At 42.4% G+C, this 24,078-nt stretch overlaps 1 protein-coding gene across 2 annotated transcripts in view; it reads left to right on the forward strand.

The window, feature by feature from the left end:
* Nucleotides 1-24,078, forward strand: part of UNC5C (unc-5 netrin receptor C) — a 425,239-nt gene that overhangs the window by 382,873 nt on the left and 18,288 nt on the right. For both annotated transcript variants that reach the window (XM_005207736.3, XM_002688134.5), the window contains 2 exons: nucleotides 4,688-4,856; nucleotides 8,889-9,122. In XM_005207736.3, the coding sequence (XP_005207793.1) occupies nucleotides 4,688-4,856; nucleotides 8,889-9,122 (403 nt within the window). The remainder of the gene's footprint in view (nucleotides 1-4,687; nucleotides 4,857-8,888; nucleotides 9,123-24,078) is intronic.

The following is a 24,078-nucleotide window of genomic DNA, read 5'->3' on the forward strand; positions in this document are numbered from 1 at the left end:
TAAAATTCCCATCTGAGGGCTTTGTCCTAGGGTGCTCAGAATCCATCCAGCATTTATCATGATAAGTGATCCTTGTTGGACTCTGAAAAGTTTTTAAAATTTAATCATTGGTAATTATTGGATTTCTACTTAATTGCTATTTCTGTAGCTAATTTTTGCTTTACGTTTATTTCCGTATCATCTGCAATTAATATTTATAGAAAGTGTGCTTAAACATCTTAGATAACACATGAAACATAATAGTAAAGCCCTTCTCTGCAAAAACATAAAACAGATTTTAAAAATTTATTTTCTACTATTTTTGTTTTATGTAGTTTAATATCCTCCCTTTATGTAAATAAAGGGAATGTGGATTTAAATGCTGTGACCTTTGGTTTCACACAGTTAAATCTTAACCTTTCCTAAGTGGCTTCTTCCATGTATACTTGGAAGTGTTTCCAATTTCAGTGCTGTTTCTTTCATCTTGAAAACCCCCAAAGATTCTTATCATTATTTCTTCTTTGTTTTTCATTCCCGGTTATGAATTCCTCATCACCACTTCCCTATTCATTACATTCTTGCATCTCACTGGGTTAATAAATTCTTTTGACACCTACTGCCCTTTCCTTCGCTTGCTATCCCTCCTCCAAGAATGGTGCCCATCAATATTGCATGCCAGGGGAGTGCAGGTCTGACAGCGCCCCAGCCCAGCAGGCAGTGGTCTCCCTTCTGTTCCAACTCAGTGATGAGAAGAACCCCTCCTCCTCCTCCGCCTCCACCTCCTCCTCAAGCACCGGCTGCTAACAGCAGACTGAGAGACAGCTGTTTCCAATCCCCAACTCTACTGCAAGGACCACTTGAAATGGATTTCACTTTAGTCTGCTTCCTTAAAAGTTTAATGTGCATTCTCAGGGTATACTTGTAACTAAAGGTTAAGCATAGTGTTCAGGAAAATGCAGCCATGACTTCCCCCCCCGCCCCAGTAAGAAAAGTAGAATTAAATAAGAATGTGGTTACTGCTTAAGGAAGAAAAGTGTAATATCAACTATGGCACAGTGAGAGCAGGACGTCACTCATGTCCTAAGAGAATGCATTTCAGACTGGAACAAAGGAGGGCAGAGTGGGTTCAGAGGAAATGAAAATAAAGGGAACAGTAATGAGTTCTCAAGCTGCCACCTACCTTGTGATTCCAAATACATGTATATCTCCAGGTTGATAACTTTAGATTTAATCAAACTTTATTGTTATTCAGTGAGAATGGAGATGATGTTAAAAGGCTAAAAAGAGAGATAACGTTTAACTTTTTTTTTTTTCCCCCTAAATAAGAGGAAAGGAAAGCTATAGGTTGAGGGATTCTAGTGAAATTTTAAAATCGGAAGCACAGATAGCCAAGTTTTATTAAAGGGAAATATGTTAAGTTTTAACTGAGTTCTTAGACCTGATGATAATAATCACTAAGAACTTAGGAATTTCTAAAATTTGACCTTACTTGTGACCTATCAAGGTGGCTGCCACAGTTTTGTAGATGCTGATAAAAGACACAAGACTCCTGAGTCAGACGACGTGCTCACAGCAACACCACTATCCAAAGTGTTACCATTTTTGTGCCAGTTTCCCAAGCCTCAGTTCTGAAAGGGTGATGTAAAGACAGACGACGTCTATACATTCAGTGGCTCCACTCCAGGCATAAACCGTTGTGTTTAGGGAGCCTGAGTGTTTTGTAATGGGAAGTGGACAGGTCTACCATTTACTCCAGAGGGAAGCACTGTATCGTCAAAGGTGATTGCTATACAGTTGTCTTGAAAAGACAACTGGGACCATGCAGAAACATGAGCGATTCAGGGAGCGTAGTCTTCCAACAGCAGGAAAAAGAAATAATAGTGGCTGCTATCATTCACTGAGTGTTAAGTGAGGGTGAGCCACAGATAAAAGCTAACTTCTAGGTTACATAGTATTGAATATATTAACCATAGATAAAGACTAGAGGAAAATCCAGTTCAAGTGGCTGATGCAATTTGTAAAGAAATTTGATATGACCCTTGTAATAATCCATGTGAATGAAATAGGAAGATATGAACTGGACAGTGTACATTTTTAATGGGTTTATATTTGACTAAACTGAATAACTCAAAGTATTGATGTCAGACTAGAGAGAGGTTTCAAGTAGTGTCCTTGAAAATGTCTCTGTCTTTGCCCTGTTCTTATATTACAATGTTATCAATGACTGGAATGAGAACGTAAATGGCAGTTACATCAAATTTATGGAAGATAAAAGGCTAGAAGAGGTAGCCAATATATGGAGGAAAAACATAGCATTAAGAAATAGATGACCTGAAAAATTTCCTAAAACAATTAAAGTAAAATTAGATGGCTAAATATAAATTTCTCTGTATAGGTTCAGAAGCCATTGCTATAACCACAGACAGCCTAAGAGCCTTTCATGTTAAGAGTACACAGAGTGGTCAGCTTTAACAAATTACTTAACCTTCTTAGGGCGTCATTGCCTCCTTCTATAAAGGACATGCTTAACCATATTATCTCTCTCTTCCCATCTAACTCAAGTCTGCTAAATAATATTTATAAATAATTGATTGAGAATAATCTAAAGCAACAATTTTGTGAGGCATTGATATAACTACGTGGTGATGGTACTTTAGTCTCCAAGTCATGTCTGACTCTTGCGACCCCATAGAGTGGAGCCCAGCAGGCTCCACTGTCATCCCAAAACAAAGAAAGCAGTAGTCTGCTATACTGTATATTTAAGTACAGTCAGCCCTCTATCCATGAGTTCTGTATCTACAGATTCAGCCAACTTTGGATCAATAATATTTGTAAAAAAAAAAAGGCATTTTTTCCAGGAAGTTCCAAAAAGCAAAACTTGAATTTTCAGTACACGGGCAACTATTTACATAGCACTTACATTGTATTAGGTATGATAAATAATCTAGAGATGATTTAAAGTATGTGAGAGGGTGTGCATAGGTTATATATCATTTTATGTAATTGTTATATAATTTTGGTTATAAATGGTTAAAGAAATTTTGTAGTAGTTATATAATTTTTATGTAATGGTTATATGCCATTTAATATAATACTGTGCCCTTTTATATAAGGAACTTGGACATCCAGGGATTTTGGTGTCTGCAGGGGGGTCCTTGGAACCACTCCTGCGTGGACACCAAGGGGAGACAGTCTTCCATTCATTTCACAATGCCTCACTCTAGTGAAGACAATGAAGCTGACAGACATGTCTCATAACAGAAAGATGGAATTATGGAGAGAGACCTGGAAACCATGCTTTTCTAGCTGAAGTTGCAAAAATTGAGGAAGTTTGGTCTGGAAGAAGGTTTTTAGAGATAAAAATCTCTAAATGTTTGAGAGGCTCTTTAATGTCAAAGTGGAGAGAAAGCAGGTCAGGAATATGTGGAGAGATGTGTCAGGAAGGCACATTGTATTCACTCCAACTAAGAATTTTTTGTAAATTTGAGTTGAGAATAGGTGAGGTGACCCCTCACTACCAACCAAGTCAGCATGTTGTTGGAGAAGCTCTGTGCTTGTTGACTTTGGGGGTCCTTACTGCTCTAAAATTCTGTGAGCCCGGGATTTCTTAAGTCAGGCTATTCTGACAGCACAGTTTTGAGTGTCGTTTTTGCAAAGGCATTGGTTTTAGTCCCAGCATGAGCCCTTGTTGGTTGTGAGGCTTGGGCAATCCACTCCAACACCTTGGAGCTCTGTCCTCACATACCAACTGACAGCTTGAGTTAATTTATTCATTACCTGTTAATTACATTCTTATTAGGGAAATAATAAGGCAATTTAAAAAGAAAAAAGAAACATAGAATTAAAGAATTTGTATCTTTGAAGTTCATTCCCACCCAAATTCTCAGAGTATGAATTATTATTGTTGTTCAGTGGCTCAGTTGTGTCCTTCTCTCTGCAATCCCATGGACTGTAGCCTGCCAGGCTTCTCTGGCCATGGGATTATCCAGGAAAGAATTCTGGAATGGCTTGCCATTTCCTTCTCCAGGGGATCTTCCTGACCCAGGGATTGAACCCTGGTCTTCTGCATCGCAGGCGGATTCTGTACCACTGAGCCACCATGTATGAAGTATACATGTAGAGAAATATCCATTTAAATTGCTATAGAAATACAGTTCTCTGTTCTTCCTTGGTCATATTTGAAAAAATGAATCTGGTATACTAGCCTGAATTATTTCTGAAAGTCATTTGGAAGAAGTTTAGCTCTAGGGTATCCTTATTCTAAAGTGATTTTTTTGAAGTGTTTTTCAAGTTAGGTCATAAAAACACAAAAGTATCTAAAACTCTATGAAACTACTGGCAAGTATTATCAGAAAGAAAATGCTTATGTAACTTCATAAGGACTCTGTTCCATCTCATTCCACCCTGAAAGTATCTGTACATGAATTTAGAGGAAATTACCAAAGGCAGACCTGTGTCTGAAGAAAAGGATCAAAGAGATGCAGACAGAGTCACTATTATCAGAAAGACCTCAAGTCTTACAAGATCAAAGTCTTGGTATGAAATGCATGTCTTCATACTTAATTCTGCCTCAACCCACCATCCACCCTCCAAAAGTAAAACCTCCAAGAGGAAACTATTTGTGCAACTGTAGATCTGAAATCTCAGTGAGTACATAGTACCTAAATACTAGAGAACTGTCACCATGCGATCTCTGCTCCCCTCCCAGGCCGCCCATGGAGGACTCTCAGACTCTCTTGACCCCTGTGGTGAGCTGTGGGCCTCCAGGAGCCCTGCTGACCCGCCCCGTCATCCTCACTATGCATCACTGTGCAGATCCCAGCACCGAGGACTGGAAGATACAGCTCAAGAACCAGGCAGCGCAGGGACAGTGGGAGGTGAGCCTCTGTGGGGATAAAGGTGCAGTTCATGCGGATAAGCACAGGCGATCATGGGAAGGCTTTTAGTTTTAAAGCAAAACATGGGTGGAATTTTAGCTTATTCTCAAAATGAGAGAGAGAAAGGGAAAGAGAGAGGGAGGGGGAGATGGGGAGACAGACAGTCAGACACTGGCTCCTGAGTGCTTTATCTACTGACTGGTAAGCACAAAGAAAATGATGACCAGTCATTAGCTAACTCATAGGGAAAGTGCACTTAAGAGTCTTACATAAATCCCTTTTGAATATACATACTATCTTGGGAAGGGAAATATATATATATATATGTAGTGTGTATATATATAGATATGAAAATGAAAGTGTTAGTCACTCAGTTGTGTCTCACTGTTTGTGATCCCAGAGACTGTAGCTGACCAGACCCCTCTGTCCATGGACAACTCGTCCAGGCAAGAATACTGGAGTGGGTAGCCATTCACTTTTCCAGGAGATCTTCCCAACCAGATTGAACCTGGATCTGCCACGTTGCAGGCAGATTTTTTACCATCTGAGTCACCAGGGAAGCCTGTGTGTGTGTGTGTGTGTGTGTTTTAATTTTCAGGTAGAGAAACATTGCACCTGGGTCAGAAAATGTTAGGACTTACTTGCCAACAAGTCCTGGAAATAGGTCTGAATTTAACCTGGGAAAGCAGGAAGTGTGTATCCTAAGCTCCAATGCAATGAAGACTGTGTATAGCACCTTGGCTGTCTGTAGCTGCAGCCATTGGAACTTCTTAAGGGCAGTGCCTTAAAAAGATCCTGCTCTTTCCATCAGAACCCTGCAGTTAAACCTGAAATTAAGTGCAAAAGGATTTGTTATATTTACCATGAAGATTCTATACCTAATACCTAAAAAAAAAAAGTGATTTGTGTAGTCTTTAAAAGAGAATTATCCAGTATGCATGTTGTATGTGGGCTTCCCTGGTGGCTCAGATGGTAAAGAATCCACCTGCAATGCGGAAGGTCTTGGCTCAGTCCCTAGGTTGGGAAGAACTTCTGGAGGAGGGCATGGCAACCCACTCCAGTATTCTTGGCATGGGAGAATCCCCATGGACAGAGGAGCCTGGCAGGCTACAGTCCATAAGGTTGCAAAGAGTCGGACATGACTGAGCAACTAAGCACAGTACACGACTCGTGTTGTATGTATTTTGTGATTACTTACAGTATTTTTCTTTTGGGAAAGAAAATTATAGAAAAAAAATTACATTAAGACTCAACTCCTAATATTTTAGGAAAAAATAATAGTAGAGATAGAAGCATAGCAGGGTATCCCTGGGATTATCTGGAATGTCTTCTCTATGGACATACTCTCATCTTGGTCATGTGAGCATCGCTTCTTGCAAGAGGACCTGGATTAAAGTCTAGGGCTATACTTAATGTTAGACTGGACTTGACCAGGTCTAACTTCAATTCTATGTAAGTTTAAATGATTTATCTCAGAAACATAAAAGTCTTAATCTCAAGGGATCCTACTTTGTTGGCATGATTCACCACCTATTACCATAATACCGTATTTCTGGATTTGAGTAATAATAATAACAATAGTAAGAGGAAAAGAAAAGAAAGAGTTATGAAGAGTAAAAGAGGGAAATCCTTATGAAAACACTGTAACTATATTTGTGACAGGAACAGGGAGCATCTTCGTCCTGTGCCATTTCTTCTAGGAGGCTTTCTGTAACACACCATCAGGAAATGACACTCAAGGCTTGTCCTTGCCCTGCTGGAGAAAGCAGCTTCTTTGCAGGTGTCCTTTTGGAGCTGAAATAAGCCTAGAGGTGCTGAGTACCTTTCTCTCCTTTTTAGTCCAGTTAGAGCTTCATCTTTAGGTATGGGTTCAGCTGAAGAAATGATTTCATGAATGCTATTAAAACACAAGCCATGGTGTAGCTCAGATGATGTTGCAAGGGCTAACTAATAAATAGCCATCTGAGGTGGCAACTTTCAAAGCTGTGACAAGCCCTGGGGACTCAATTTATGATGAAACGTTTGTTCGTGTTTTTGATAAATAACCATTTGCTCACCATGAGCCAGGCCCACATAGATACGGTAGGAAGCAAAGTAACCTGGTTGCTGCCTCTGCAGAGACTAAGTAGCCTAATGCAGAGCCTGGGCTGTGCCCTCACATGATTTCATTTCTCCCACATGAAATTCTCTTTTAAATTTGAATGAATTAAAAGTTGGACAATTTCAAAAAACAAAATCTCAACTTCCAACTTCTCTTGAAAAATTAAAGGCTGCGTCCTCCCTAACCCTGAACTCCTGCTGTACCTGGTACTTTTACTGTACTTTTACTGTAAGCATCTTTGGCATAGACATCTTTACTTCCACAAGCATTTTTGCCACATAACTAGTTTATCATAAGACAATTTTGGTGTAAAAGATAAAATAACCGGTGGACAGTTTGGTATGACAGTTTGGTCACCTCTTTGGTCAACCTCAAACCAAAGTTGACAGCTTGGTTTCATCTCTCCACTGACACATACTCACATTTTTATATTCCATAAATCTGAAAGAGGCCAAGGGCTGAAAAGGCACAGAGTTGAGCCCACTTTTCTCATAGAATTTTGGAGCATCTGTCATGGCACATGTGAGAATATAAACCAAGAACAAGCAATGGTGTAGAGACGTTTACAACATAATATAAAGCTCAATTATAAATATGCATCCTGGTATTTGGAAACATACTTCTCTTAATTATGAAGAAATTTTTGCAAAAGAAAAGCGAAATGCAAGGAGATGCATGAACAACCAAAAATATGTATAATACTAGGAATGAAAGATATTGAAGACAAGGGCATATGTATAACCCTCAAAATAAAAACAGGTTATTTGTACAGTATTGTCATGAATCCACACACATTTCAAATGTTTTAAAATATTTTTTATTTCAAAATAAAGTCTTTTTGTTATTCATGTTTTCATGTTTTATTATTTTTGTTAATGTGTCTTTTATTTTTTACTATTTCACCTTTTTTGGCAAAACGGCTTTACTAACCATTAATTACCAGGCAAAAATGCCTACAGCAAAAATGCTTACAGTTAAAGTACTGAGAGCCCATTCCTGCATGGCTGCGGTGACTAAAGGCAGGTGGACACTGAGCTCTGTAGACTGGCTTGCGCTCTGCTTCACCGCAGTCTCTGCCATTCCCTATTGTCTTCTGCCCTGTCTGCTTCACACAGTCCTGTTACCTCTCTGCCATGGAATTGTGACCCTTGTTTTATGGATTCTGTGCTTGGTCTTTCAGATGATTTCTGTGGCCGGAGTCATTTGGTTAAATCAAAACCTGGTTAATATAGTTATCAGTTCCGCTTGTTTTTATTTCTTGCTAAACATTAAAAATCTAAAAGAGTAGACTGCTTAAAGGCTTACATGAAAAATAACATGTGCCAAATGCATAGAGTTTGCCATACTGTGCTTTTAGCAAAGTCCATGAGCCCAGATTATGAGGTAAAGCAGTGTATCACTTTGGAAAAGTAATTGATAGGTGAGTTTGGGAGAACTCAGTAGAATGGTATTGCATAATTCTTTAATTTTCCTAATTATTTTTTAAAAATTCTTTTCAAACCCCTAGATTTTTAGGGGAAACACTACCATGCTGAAATCACATCAAACTAAAAGAGTACTTTTGGATTAAATTAGCAATTTAGAGATTAAAGCAAATGGTCAGAAACAGATAATCAACTCAAATATACTGAAGTTCAAAGGATAACATAAATTTCTTTTGGAATTTTAGGTAGACCCCAGAATGTAGATTCTTGAAAGATCAAAAAAGGCTAAATGAACCTCTTCTAAATAAAGCATGTTATCAGGCAAACTAAGTAAGGGAGAGAATGATGAAGAATGGAAATAAAAGTATAATAAAGTCAGGGAAAGAAAAAAGAGCAGGAAAAGGAATAATTAAAACTCAGGGGTAAAGGTCCTGCTCTTTGCACCTCCACTGGCCACCATCATGGCCATCAGAGGCTCAGCCACTGCCCCTCCTTCTTGTCCCGCAGGACGTGGTGGTGGTTGGCGAGGAGAACTTCACCACCCCGTGCTACATCCAGCTGGACGCAGAGGCCTGCCACCTCCTCTCTGAGAACCTCGGCACCTACGCCCTGGTCGGGCAGTCCACCACCAAAGCAGCTGCAAAGCGCCTGAAGCTGGCCATCTTCGGGCCACTCTGCTGCTCCTCACTGGAGTACAGCCTCCGAGTGTACTGCCTAGATGACACTCAGGATGCCCTGAAGGTAGGTGGCTCCAGCTTGGTCCGCGCACTTCGCACCTAGAGACGGGGTGTGTGTGTACGTGCACCAAGTGCATGAACACAAGTGTTTGGCCCCCAAAGATGCAGTTACAAGAACAAATTAGACGTTTCATCTGAGGCCCTGCTGGTAAATATGCCGTTTCCATTCTGTTGATGCCTCCCAAGGGCTACTTTTGTTTACCTTCCTTGATTTCTTTTAATGAAAAATTTAGAAGTGGCAGATTTTGGCAGTGAGACGCGTGGATGGTAAATAACCTGCTTCTATGTTTATCTCAGCTGTGTTCTTCCTACAAAAGGAGCTGGCATAATTGCTCACACTCTATGTTCCTCTTGTGTGCTACTTCATTATATGCTTTCCCATCCTTTTTATGAGGACTGTGTGGAAGACGGTTAGCATTTGACAACAGGCTTCTGCTTTATAGAATAAATGGGCTTAATTCCTGGTGCTATTACTGCCATTCATTTTCTCCCATTTGAAGCTTTAAAGCATATAGTGAGTGCCTCCAAAGACATTATGATCTAGAAGGAGACAGAAAAAAAGTATGCCAAGGACTTGGAGGCAAGTCAGAGTGTGATACATGCCATAGGTGAATGCAAAGTTTTATGGGAATTCAGGAGAAGGAGGCATCATATTATTTTGAGGAAATCTGAAAAGGAGCTAACATTTGAGATTGGCCCTAAAGGAAGCTAGGATTTGACCATCAATAATGGGGAAGAAACACGAGATTCTGGGTGAAGGGAACAGCATGAAGAAACAGTTCAGTTCAATTGCTCCGTCCTGTCCAACTCTTTGCGACCCCATGAATTGCAGCACACCAGGCCTCCCTGTCCATCACCAACTCCTGGAGTTCACCCAAACTCATGTCCATTGAGTCGGTGATGCCATCCATCCATCTCATCCTCTGTCGTCCGCTTCTCCTCCTGCCCCCAATCCCTCCCAGCATCAGAGTCTTTTCCAATGAGTCACCTCTTCACATGAGGTGGCCAAAGTACTAGAGTTTCAGCTTTAGCATAGTTCCTTCCAAAGAAATCCCAGGGCTGATCTCCTTCAGAATGGACTGGTTGGATCTCCTTGCAGTCCAAGGGACTCTCAAGAGTCTTCTCCAACACCACAGTTCAAAAGCATCAATTCTTCGGTGCTCAGCTTTCTTCATAGTCCAACTCTCATATCCATACATGACTACTGGAAAAACCATAGCCTTGACTAGACAGATCTTTGTTGGCAAAGTAATGTCTCTGATTTTGAATACGCTATCTGGGTTGGTCATAACTTTCCTTCCAAGGAGTAAACGTCTTTTAATTTCATGGCTGCAGTCACCATCTGCAGTGATTTGGGAGCCCAAAAAAAGAAAGTCTGACACTGTTTCCAGTGTTTCCCCATCTATTTCCCATGAAGTGATGGGACCAGATGCCATGATCTTCGTTTTCTGAATGTTGAGCTTTAAGCCAACTCTTTCATTCTCCTCTTTCACTTTCATCAAGAGGCTTTTGAGTTCCTCTTCACTTTCTGCTGTAGGGTGGTGTCATCTGCATGTCTGAGGTTATTGATATTTCTCCTGGCAATCTTGATTCCAGCTTGTGCTTCTTCCAGTCCAGCGTTTCTCATGATGTACTCTGCATATAAGTTAAATGAGCAGGGTGACAATATACAGCCTTGACATACTCCTTTTCCTATTTGGAACCAGTCTGTTGTTGCATGTCCAGTTCTAACTGTTGCTTCCTGACCTACATATAGGTTTCTCAAGAGGCAGGTCAGGTGGTCTGGTATTCCCATCTCTTTCAGAATTTTCCAGAGTTTATTGTGATCCACACAGTCAAAGGCTTTGGCATAGTCAATAAAGCAGAATATTCTTATGAAGAAACAGAGGGAACAGTAAATACAGACTCCATACAGCATCTCATTTCCAGAAAGCCTAGATTGATAGATAGGTGTCTTGTTCGGAGGGACCTTGAGGATCAGAGAGAGGCGTGGAGATTCCGTTTCTTTAGTTAATGAAGAATCATTGGAGAGATGTAAATAGAAGATAGACATGACTGTAAATATGTATTAGAAATACTAGTCTGACGTCAGTGGAAAGACAGAGTCAAGTTAAGAAAAGTGTGATAGAGCTGGGGTGAAGGCAGAGGAGTGAGAAGAAGGGAAACAGGTAGGAAAGGTCCTAATAAGTAACTCTTGCAGTCCCTGGAGACTAGGAACCCTGAAAGGGTGGAGCAGAAGGTCAGGTCTGCCTCTAAGTAATAGTAGCAGAGTCAGGGATGGGTAGCTCTGGAGTCATGATATGGTGACTTTGCCTTGGGTGTATTGAATTAGAGTACAGATTAGACACCAGGACCAAGATGCCCAGTGAACAGTTAGAAATATAGGTGTGACTCTCCCAGCCAAGAGCAGATCCTGAGAGTTTGAGGAACCAACCATACAGCATTGATATTTGTCATCCATGATGATTGGGAAGAATATCAAGGGAGAGTAGAGAGAGAAAACAAAGATAAGAAACATTACTGAGAATTTCCATTGTGCTGCGCAAGATTCTAAGTATCTTTTCTTATAGCTTTTTATTTATTTGGCTCTGCCAGGTCTTAGGTGCAGCATGCAGTCTTCAGTTGCAGCATGTGAACCCTTAGTTGTGGCGTGTGGGGTCTAGTCCCCTGACCAGGGATGGAAGCAGGGCCCCTGCAGTGGGAGCGCAGAGCCTTAGCCGGTGGGCCACCACGGAAGTCCCTACGTACCCACTGAATCTTCACAACAACCTGTGGGACCCCGCTGTCCCTATTCAGCTATGTACTCCAAGGCATAGAAAGGTTAAGTAAGTTGCTCTAGGTCACACAGCTATCAGGTGGAAATAGCAGCCTTCATGCCCGGGCAGCTGGTGGCCGTCTGGACTCTGCTTCTCAAGTGGGCTGCTCAGAGAGCCACACCCTAGAGCACAGGGACTGGGGGAGCCCTGCCGTTGCCAGGGAGACGTGGGGCAGCCAACAGAGGAGCTACAAGAGGAGGAACACCCAGAGGAGGAAGTGGAGAAGTGGGACAAAGATGCAACTAGAAAGCCCAGGGAAGAGAGACTTTTTCTGAAATTCAGGGTATTTCCTTCTGGAGTTTCCACCCAGAGAGTACTTCTGGGTCACGAAAACTGAGTGTTGCAGGTCGTGTCCATGAGGAGATGAACCACAGTTGGTCCCTGGATAAGTTTTTGATGGTTTAGCCTGTAGGAGTTCCTGATGTTAAATGATGTGAACACACAGCTCTTGTGTAAAGCTTGAGGTTATGTCTTTTACATTCTTTGTAAATGTGATACTTCCAAGGCGCAGTCAGGATAGAAATCATCCTAGGCATAAATCCTTCTTAGGAAAAACTGTTTGTAGGCAATCCACGGGGTCTGATTAAGGCAACTTTTTTTTTAGTAATTCAAAGAAAAATCATTGCAAAAAGCATCCATAGAAGATCTACATCGTATCTGAAATATCTGATACACACATTTTTACATTCATGCAAGTAGTTTTCATACTTGGGCAACTCTTGACCTTTCTTCTCGACAGACATACACAAGTCCTTGCCCAAAACAAAGTTAGATCTCATAAAATAATTTTTATTATGATAATTAGTGAGAAGAGATGCAAATGGTCAACACTGAGAGAGACTGACAAACAGGTTTAAGAAGTAAAAACAACCCAAGAGCAGTTTATATTATGGTCAGTGCTTTCCAAATAGACGTTTATAAATTCTCACCATCAGGGGATCCAGCACTTAGCCTGAAAGAAACATAAATAATGAATAAGGCTTTCTTGCACCTCATGGCCTTTAAACAACACAGAAATATCAAAATCCTAGTTATAGGTAACCCAGCACACCGAAGAGAGTCTTAGCTCCATCCTGCCAAAACTGCCTTATGCCCATGCTCGAAGTGGGCCCAATAACTCAGAAATGCCCTTCATTACCAAAATTCTGCCTTCTTGGCATGTTGCCTGCCCATGTTCCCCTCCAGCCTCCCTCCCATCTCCCTGATCCTCTCATCGCTGTTATCTGTAAATACCGTCTTTTGTGCCACCCCTCCAAATACCTCCTCCTTGAGATCCACCCCACTCCTCACCCATGCTCATCCCAAATCCCAAGTAGTAGTTCTCTATCCAGCACACACAGAAGTCAGTTGGGAGGCTTTTTTAAAAAAAGGACTTGTTTCAGTGTTCCAGCCCAAAGGTTCTGATCTGATCCGTGTAAATACTGGGTTTGGTTTTTGTTTGAGCACTGCCTGTGTTATTATACTGTGCAACTAAGGTTATAAACTACTAAACAATTTCCGAGGTCTTTCTGGCACTATAATTCTACTGAGGGCAAACTTTCCTATAACCTCAAATTAATTTCTTACCCATGCCTTCAGCTGCTCATATTACCTGGATCTGGATCTCCCAACTAATATGTGTCTCCCGAAGTCTCTACAGTAAGGACCACACCCCTAACTAACCAAGAGGCCAAGAGGAAAAGTTTCAGTACTTCTCATACCGCTGACTATTTCTGGGGTACTGATCTACTCCTGGGCTGGCTTTTCTGTTTATTATTCTTTATTCTGTTACTCCATGGTTCATTACCCAAGTCAGTTCCTCAGTACAGATTTCCATCCTGGCAGTACCTGCCTCGTGCTGTTTCTTTCCACTCCTTTTATTCCCTCATCCTCTTAAATTCAAAGGCATCTCATATTCATAGTTCCTTTGCCCAATTGTAGCCTGCTAACATTCCCATCATTCTGCACTGCCTACCCTCCACTGTAGGTGCTCTTCATCCACAGTGGGAACTGCAGTCTCCACCAGCCAAGATCGCCACCAGTGAAAGCATCCGACCTTGCATCTCTCTTCCAAGGTGCACGTAAGCTGCTTTCTGTTTTGAAGAAAGACCTGCCTCAACCTTCCCTGGTCTCCTGCTCCACAAACATTCATCTGCTCTTACCCATATCTCCAGGGAGCTCACTTCCACTCAGAAATTATTTGCCATCTAAAGCTGCTGCAGGTTTTTCTAATTTCCATGGCTACAGATGACCTCCACGGAACAAGCCCTCCAGTTCTGCTTCCAGCCTATTGAGTTTCTCTAAAAAAAATTATAAATTTCTGATCGAGTGTATTATACCCTCAAGACATCTGCCCTAAGCTATAGCTCTCCTGCTTCTGTGCAGTCCTTTTCTGTATCTCTCCTTCACTCCTGAGATTTCACACATTTCTTCCAAGCCTCTGCACCCAAATTCCTGATAGAACCACAGCTCCTTCATGGTTGCCGTGACCTAATGCCTGTGGTATCAGCCAAGGGACACTCCCTCAGCTGCTGTTCTTTACTTTTCAGACCTTTTCTTTCAACCTCTTCTCACCTAGTTTGAGCTCTGATGGAAAGCAACTCTACTTTCTTATTGGGGCTTTGATCCAACTTCTCCACCACCTATGTCTCCAGCTTAGCAAGCAATGCCTGGAAGTGGGTCTCCCCAGACTTGATATTTTCTTAGAGTTACTGCTGTGGACTGGGAAGTCTTTCTGAATTGCAGAAATCCTCAGAGGGTTGGACAAGGAGCTGAGAGGGGAGCCCAATGCATCACTCATTCTTGGGGGTCGGAACTACACAGTTTGGAGAGCTGTTAGAGAAAGACCAGCCCAGTGTTTGGATCTGAACATGCTGGGAATATTAATTCTCACTTTTTGTCACATTGTCCATGTGGATGGGGAAAAAGTAAAAGGACACACCACATCAGTCTGTCTCCGCAGCCCTGATGCATTCTTTCATCTTCCCACCCACCTCTTTGAATTTGGCAGCTTTTTATGACAATTTCCCTGAGTTGTGTTAAAACCTGGAAGCAAAACCAGTCACCTGAAACTTAAAAGCTGTACTTCGCAACATGGAAACATTAATATTGAATTAGAGTGTTGTCAGTGACTGTTGGAGTAAACGTCAAGGCTGCTGGGAGATGGTGGAATTCTTTTATGCACCCTTCAGATGGTGGTGTTTTTTTTTTTTGCCCTGTTCGTGTACTGGAAGGACAAGTGGGAGCCATGTGGGAGCTGAGTTCATGTCAAGATATGAAGGTGCTAAGAATTGGGAGAATAGTTTAGAACCAGTTCTGTTCTCAAATAGAGAGGTCACATCTATTGAAAGGATTGAGTTGGGTATGTCACAGCTTTTCTCTTTGACTTCTCTTCAGGTGATTAAAGCAACATTGGTATTTGCCTTTCATTTTTGCAAAGGCTTAAATCCTAATATAAATAGACCAGAAGTTAATAGAGAGCAAGGTTATATTGGGGTAAGTTTAAAAACACTACAGGGAGAAACATACATCAGTGTCAACGTAAGTAATTTCTGTCCCACTATCCTAGGAGTGCAATTCTGACTGTCCTTTCCTAATAAAGAGGTTTATTAAAAACTCTGAACCTAAAAGGGGAGTTATTTGCATATAGTATGGGCAGTCTCATGTATCATACATTCAATCATGTAAATTGAATTTCTGACAAATGTATACGTGATACTATCCAAACGATGTGTACCATGCTTTACGTACAGAGAAGGCAATGGCACCCCACTCCAGTACTCTTGCCTGGAGAATCCCATGGACAGGGGAGCCTGGTGGGCTGCGGTCCATGGGGTCACTAAGAGTTGGACACAACTGAGCAACTTCATTTTCACTTTTCACTTTCATGCATTGGAGAAGGAAACGGCAACCCACTCCAGTGTTCTTGCCTGCAGAATCCCAGGGACGGGGGAGCCTGATGGGCTGCTGTCTGTGGGGTCGCACAGAGTCAGACATGACTGAAGTGACTTAGCAGCAGCAGTAGCAGCAGCATGCTTTACGTAGTCATTTGTCATGGAATAGAGTTGTCTTTGTATTACTTAGGGTATGTAGTAATCACATACCCTAATCCAGGCTGTAACACGGTAACTCTGTGAAAGATCATATTATGTGAAAAAATAAGAGAAAGATGAAAGAAACACTGAAAATGAAAGCCAGAAATCTAGTTGGTAATTGTGTGACCCTGTTTCTTAGGTGCAGTCATAAGATAGTCAGAGGTAGCCGTTAAAGATTTTATTTCATCCTGCCACATGGTGCTTCCTCAATGATGCTCTGATGTCCCCTCCATGGCCAGATGTGACCCTGCTGAACCCAGGACACCTCACCCCTGCCTCTTCTGGGCCAACGAAGGCTGGCCTTCCATTGGGTTGGCCCCACTAGCCATATCTTTTCATTCACTTCCCTTAAACCACCTCAAAAAACTAGTGTGACCTACATTTCGTATTTTTAGGACCATGGTCTCTGAAATTAAATTAATATATTTGGACTTGTTGTTCAGTTGCTAAGGTGTGTCTGACTCTTTGCAACCCCAAGAACTGGCACATGCCAGACTTCGCTGTCCTTCACTCTCTCCTGGAGTGTGCTCTAACTCATGTCCATTGAGTCAGTGATACCATCCAACCATCTCTTCCTCTGTTTTCCTTGTCCTCTTGCCCTCAGTCGTTCCCACTGTCAGGATCTTTTCCAGTGAGTTAGCTCTTCACATCAGGTGGCCAAAGTATTGAAGCTTCAGCATCAGTCCTTCCAGAGAATATTCAGGACTAATTTTCTTTAGGATCAACTGGTTTGATCACCTTGCTGTCCAAGGGACTCTTAAGAGTCTTCTCCAGCACCACAACTCGAAAGCATGGGTTCTTCGGTGCTCAGTCTTCATTATGGTCCAACTCTTATATCCCTACATGATTACTGGAAAATCCATAGCTTTAACTATATGGACCTTAGTTGGCAAAGTGATGTTCCTTCCTTTTAATACGTGGTCTAGGTTTGTCGTGGCTATTCTTCCAAGGAGCAAGCATCTTTTAATTCCGTGGCTACAGTCACCATTCACATTGATTTTGGAGCCTAAGAAATTAAAATTTGCCACTGTATCCCCTTTACCCCCATCTACTTGCCGTGAAGTGATGGGACTGGATGCCATGATCTTAGTTTTCTGAATGTTGAGTTTAAAGCCAGCTTTTTACTCTTCTCTTTCACCCTCATCAAGAGGCTCTTTAGTTTCACTTTGCTTTCTGCCATTAGAGTGGTCTCATCTGCATATCTGAGGTTGTTGATATTCTTCCTGGGAATCTTGATTTCAGCTGGTGATTAATCCAGCCCAGCATTTCACACGATGTACTCTGCATAGAAGTTAAATAAGCAGGGTGACAATATACAGCCTTGATGCACTCCTTTCCTGATTTTGAATCAGTTTGTTGTTCCATGTCCTTTTCTAACTGTTGCCTCTTCGCCTGCTTATAACTTTCTCAGGAGACAGGCAAGGTGGGCTGATATTCTCATCTCTTTAAAAATTTTCCACAGTTTATTGTAATCCATACAAAGGCTTTAACATAGTAAATGAAGCAGAAGTAGATGTTTTTCTGGAATTCTCTAGCTTTTTCTATGATCCTACAGATGTTGGCAATTTGATCTCTGGTTCCTCTGCCTTTTCTAAATCCTGCTTACACATCTGGAAGTTCTTGGTTCATGTACTGTTGAAGCCTAGCTTGAGGGATATTGAGTATTTCCTTGCTAGCAGGAGAAATGACTGCAATTGTATGGCAGTTTGAGCATTCTTTGGCATTGCCTTTATTTGGGATTGGAATGAAAACTGATCTTATCCAGCTCTGTGACCACTGCTGAGTTTTCCAAATTTGCTGGCGTCTTGAGTATAACACTTTAACAGCATCATCTTTTAGAATTAGAAAAAGCTCAGCTGGAAATTCCATCACCTCCACTAGCTTTGTTCATAGTAATGCTTCCTATGTTCCACTTGACTTCACACTTGAGCATGTCTGGCTCTAGGTGAATGACCACACCATTGTGGTTATATGGATCATTTTTATAGTTCTTCTGTGTATTCTCGTCACCTCTTCTAAATCTCTTTTGCTTCTGTTAGGTCCTTGCCATTTCTGTCCTTTATTGTGCCCATATTTGCATGAAATGTCTTCCCTGGTGGCTCAGATGGTAAAGCATTTGCCTGCAATGTGGGAGACCCAGGTTTGATCCCTGGGTCGGAAAGCTCCTCTGGAGAAGGAAATGACAACGCACTCCAGTACTTTTGCCTGGAAAATTCCATGGACAGAGAAGGCTGGTAGGCTGCAGTCCATGGGGTTGCAAAGAGTCGGACATGACTGAGTGGCTTCACTGTCTTTCTTTTGCATGAAATGTTTCCTTGGTATCTCCCATTCTCTTGAAGAAACCTCTGGTGTTGCCCATTTTGTTGTTTTCCTCTATTTCTTTGCATTGTTCACTTAAGAAGGCTTTCTTATCTCTCCTTGGTATTTTCTTAGGTATATCATTCATTTCGTTAGGTATATCTTTCCCTTTTTCCTGTGCCTTTTGCTGCTTTTCTTTTCTCAGCTATTAGTAAGGCCTCCTCATACAACTACTTTGCCTTCTTGCATGTCTTTTTCTTGGAGATGGTTTTGGTCACCACCTCCTGTACAAAGCTACAAACCTCCATCCATAGTTCTTCAGGCATTCCATCCACCAGATCTCACCCCTTGAATCTATTGGTCACCTCCACTGTATAAGGGAGTTGATTTTAGTCATACCTCAATGGTCTAGTGGTGTTCCCTGCTTTCTTCAACATAAGCCTGTATTTTGCAATAAGGGGTTGATAATTTGAGCCATAGTCAGCTCCAGGTCTTATTTCTACTGACTATATAGAGTTTCTCCATCTTTGGGAGCAAAAACATCAGACTGCTTTCAGTATTGACCATGTGCTGATGTCCATGTGTAGAGTCATCTCTTGTATTGTTGGAAGATGGTTTTGCTATGACCAGAACATTCTCTCAGCAAAACTCTGTGAGCCTTTGCCCTGTTTCATTTTGTACTCCAAGGCCAAATTTACCTGTTACTCCAGGTATCTCTTGACTGCCTACTTTTGCATTCTAATCCTCTATTATGAAAAGGTCATCTTTTTAGGGTGTTAGTTCTAGAAGGTGATATATGTCTTCATAGAACCATTCAACTTCAGCTTCTTAGGTATTAGTGGTTGGGGCACAGACTTGGATTACTATGATATTGAATGGTTTGCTGGGAAACGAACCAAGATCATGCTGTCATTGTTTGAGATTGCACCCAAGTACTACATTCTGGACTTTTGTTGACTGTGAGGGCTACTCCATTTCTTCTAAGGGATTCTTGCCCACAGTAGTAGATATAATGGTCACCTGAATTAAATTTGCCCATTCTCATCCATTTTAGTTCAGGGATTCCTAACATGTTGATGTTCACTCTTGCCAACTCCTACTTGACCACATCCAATTTACCTTGATTCAGGGCCCTAACATTCCAGGTTTCTATGCAATATTGTTTTTTTTTTAATCAGATCAGATCAGATCAGATCAGTCGCTCAGTCATGTCTGACTCTTTGCGACCCCATGAATCTCAGCATGCCAGGCCTCCCTGTCCATCACCAACTCCCAGAGTTCACTCAGACTCATGTCCATTGAGTCAGTGATGCCATCCAGCCATCTCATCCTCTGTCGTCCCCTTCTCCTCTTGCCCTCAATCCCTCCCAGTATCAGAGTCTTTTCCAATGAGTCAACTCTTCGCATGAGGTGGCCAAAGTACTGGAGTTTCAGCTTTAGCATCATTCCTTCCAAAGAAATCCCAGGGCTGATCTCCTTCAGAATGGACTGGTTGGATCTCCTTGCAGTCCAAGGGACTCTCAAGAGTCTTTTCCAACACCACAGTTCAAAAGCATCAGTTCTTCGGCGCTCAGCCTTCTTCACAGTCCAACTCTCACATCCATACATGACCACAGGAAAAACCATAGCCTTGACTAGACGGACCTTTGTTGGCAAAGTAATGTCTCTGCTTTTGAATATGCTATCTAGGTTGGTCATAACTTTCCTTCCAAGGAATAAGTGTCTTTTAATTTCATGGCTGCAGTCACCATCTGCAGTGATTTTGGAGCCCAAAAAAATAAAGTCTGACACTGTTTCCACTGGTTCCCCATCTATTCCCCATGAAGTGATGGGACCGGATGCCATGATCTTCGTTTTCTGAATGTTGAGCTTTAAGCCAACTTTTTCACTCTCCACTTTCACTTTTATCAAGAGGCTTTTTAGTTCTTCACTTTCTGCCATAAGGGTGGTGTCATCTGCATGTCTGAGGTTATTGATATTTCTCCTGGCAATCTTGATTCCAGCTTGTGTTTCTTCCAGTCCAGCGTTTCTCATGATGTACTCTGCATATAAGTTAAATAAACAGGGTGACAATATACAACCTTGACGTACTCCTTTTCCTATTTGGAACCAGTCTGTTGTTCCATGTCCAGTTCTAACTGTTGCTTCCTGACCTGCATACGAATTTCTCAAGAGGCAGATCAGGTGGTCTGGTATTCCCATCTCTTTTAGAATTTTCCAGTTTACTGTGATCCACACAGTCAAAGGCTTTGGCATAGTCAATAAAGCAGAAATAGATGTTTTTTTGGAACTCTCTTGCTTTTTCCATGATCCAGTGGATGTTGGCAATTTGATATCTAGTTCCTCTACCTTTTCTAAAACCAGCTTGAAATCTGGAAGTTCACGGTTCACATATTGCTGAAGCCTGGCTTGGAGAATTTTGAGCATTACTTTACTAGCGTGTGAGATGAGTGCAATTGTGCAGTAGTTTGAGCATTCTTTGGCATTGCCTTTGTTTGGGATTGGAATGAAAACTGACCTTTTCCAGTCCTGTGGCTAGTGCTGAGTTTTCCAAATTTGCTGGCATATTGAGTGCAGCACTTTCACAGCATCATCTTTCAGGATTTGGAATAGCTCAACTGGAATTCTATAACCTCCACTAGCTTTGTTCATAGTGATGCTTTCTAAGGCCCACTTGACTTCACATTCCAGGATGTCTGGCTCTAGGTCAGTGATCACATCATTGTGATTATCTGGGTCATGAAGATCTTTTTTGTACAGTTCTTCTGTGTATTCTTGCCACCTCTTCTTAATATCTTCTGCTTCTGTTAGGTGCATACCATTTCTGTCCTTTATTGAGCCCATCCATGAATCAAGGCAAATTGGAAGTGGTCAAACAAGAGATGGCAAGAGTGTCAACATTCTAGGAATCAGCGAACTGAAATGGACTGGAATGGGTGAATTTAACTCAGATGACCATTATATCTACTACTGTGGGCAGGAATCCCTCAGAAGAAATGGAGTAGCAATCATGGTCAACAAAAGAGTTTTTTTTTTAATAGCATTGGCCATTACTTTCACCAGCAGGCACATCATTTTTTCTGGAACTATTTCTCTGCTCTTCCCCAGTTGCATATTGGACACCTACCGACCTGGGGAGTTTATCTTCCAATGTCATATCTTTTGCCTTTTGATACTATTCATAGGGTTCTTGAGGCAAGAATACTGAAGTGGTTTGCCATTGCCTTCTCCAGTGGACCACGTTCTGTCAGAACTCTCTGCCATAACCCATCCGTCTTGGGTGGCACTGCATGGCATGGCTTATAGCCTCATTGATCACAAGGCTGTGATCCATGTGATCCTTTTGGTTAGCTTTCTGTGGTTTTCGTTCTGGAGGCTGTGGGATTGTAGTTCTTGCTTCTTTTGTCTGCTCTCTGATGCATGAGGATAAGAGGCTTGTACAAGCTTCCTGATGGGAGGGACTGGCTGTGGGGAAAACTGGGTCTTGCTCTGATGGGCCGGGCCATGCTTGGTAAATCTTTAATTTTCCAATTCGTACATGTAATACATGCATTAGATAATGACAACAAATGTGTTTTCTCTGCTTGGTGTGTGGAAGGAAGTGTAGGGTCAAAGGAAAGTTTAAGTCAGGCCGACTGACTTGATTGGTCCCATCGCTCATCACCTGGTCACTGACTTTGATCTCTTGGGTATGTCACTTGGTCTGTATCAGGGACACTTAAGGGATTCAAGGAGACCAAAGTTATTAAATTTGCTGGCACAAAATAGTCACTCAGTAATGTTAAGCGTCCCTAGGTGGGCATTTAAATTATAATGGCATTTTGAAGACAATGGCTCAGAGAAGATCTTAACTGTAATTGTGATCTAATTGTGTGTGAGTGTCAGGTTTCGTAGCAGGGTGGCTGGTCAGCTACTTAAGGACCAGTTTCCTTTTGGTGTCTCCAAGTTATGCCATCTTTTTATCTTCTCATGACACTTGGCCCTGGCCCTATCATATATTTCTGAAATGACCTGCAAAGTTGAATTTATGTTGGAGAGAAGGGGAGGAAAGAGAGAAGAGGAAGTATAAGTTGTGGAAGATGGAATACTGGCTCCTCCAAGACATCTGCACACAAGGTTCAGAACCTGTGAAGATGTTACCTTACATGGCAGAGGGAGACTTTATAAGTATTGTTGTAAGTACAGACCTAGAGATGGAGAGATTAGCCTAAATTATCAGGACAGGTCTGATGTAATTACTGAGTGGCTAAAAGTGGGGAACCTTTCCCAGCTATGGTCAGAGGGAGACAGGACCATGGAAGAAGGAGCAGAGATATGCCATTGCTGGCTTTGAAGGAGGAGGAAGGGGACCATAAGCCAAAAAATGTGGGCAACTCTAGAAGATGGAAAAGACAGGAAAGCAAATTCTTTCATAGAGCTTCCAGAAATGCAAGCAGCCTTACCACCACATTGATTTTAATGCAGTGGTACCTGCCTCAGACTTCCAGCCCACAGAAATGTAAGGAAACAAATTTGTGTTATTTAAGTCACTAGTGAAAGTGTTAGTTGCTCAGTCATGTCCAACTCTTTGCCACCCCATGTGTTCCCACCAGCCTCCTCTGTCCATGGAATTCTCTAGGCAAGAATACTGGAGTGGGTAGCCATGCCCTCCTCCGAGGGATCTTCCCAACCCAGGGATCAGACCCGGGTCTCCTACATTGCAGGTGGACTCTTTACTGTCTGAGGCACCAGGGAAGCCCTTAGACACTAAGCTTATAGTAATTTCTTATTGCAGAGAACAAGAAACTACCTAGAAGTTAAAAAACAAATGTTCAGGGGTGCAAAGAAATACAAGAAGGCTCCAGAAGTTCTAGAACAACCTAAAAAGTCCTATCCCTAATACATAGATGTGTGAGACCAACTTTTCCTTAGAAATAAGCCCAGAGGTAGATAAGCAACATGGCCACTTCCCTGAGTGCTGCCCTGCGGCATTTTCTTTAAGGGTGTCACAAACCGGCCTGACTGGGCAGCTGGAAGCGGCAGCTCAGACCAGGCATCCGTGGCAACAGCAGCTGCGGGAGCAGCAGGCAGAGCCCAGAAATGAGGAGACTTGACGGGAAGTGTGTGCATGTGGTCAACCGAGTCCAACCTTGTTATTATTAGGGATGAGGCATGGCAGACAGACTCGGGGGGGAGCACAGAGCTCCCCAGCGTGCACACAGACAGAGCAGCAGTGCCGCTGGGTGTGACAGTGACCCGAGGCAGGCGGGGGAGGCCGGCTGACAGTCAGATGTTCCCTCTGCCGGCTCTGCAGCCAGAGGAGAAGGCAGCCCATGGGGAGCTGAGCTTGGTGTCGCTAGAAAGCTGGCAGGGCACGGGGGAGGGGGACAGCCTTCTGCTTTGGAAGACCCCAGGCCCGAGGCTGGAAGGCAGAGGAGATAGCCTCGAGCAAAGAGAGAGAGTCCTCCTCCCTGGATGACAGGGGTCATTTCCAGCACAGGATAAAAGAGTGAATAGGACCAAGGTGAGCTGCATAAAAGCTGGTGAGAGATGGGATTTTTTAAAACACCAGGCAGCACAGTACTTGAGGGCTTGTCTTTTGAGCTTCAATGTATGTGAGGCTCTGAACACCTGCTGGTTTGTTCGTGGTGCCTGGGGAGCCCTGAGTCCATTTTGGTAGAAGCCTGGGCGTGGGTCTCCTGCTGCACAGCTCAGTCTTCCATGCTCGGTCTAGCGCCCTCCCTGCAGAGAGTGTGCAGTGAGAGTCCCTCTCCACGGAGTCATAGAGCCAAAC

The sequence above is a fragment of the Bos taurus genome, chromosome 6 (assembly GCF_002263795.3).
Source record: "Bos taurus isolate L1 Dominette 01449 registration number 42190680 breed Hereford chromosome 6, ARS-UCD2.0, whole genome shotgun sequence".
In the NCBI taxonomy this organism is placed as follows: domain Eukaryota; kingdom Metazoa; phylum Chordata; class Mammalia; order Artiodactyla; family Bovidae; genus Bos; species Bos taurus.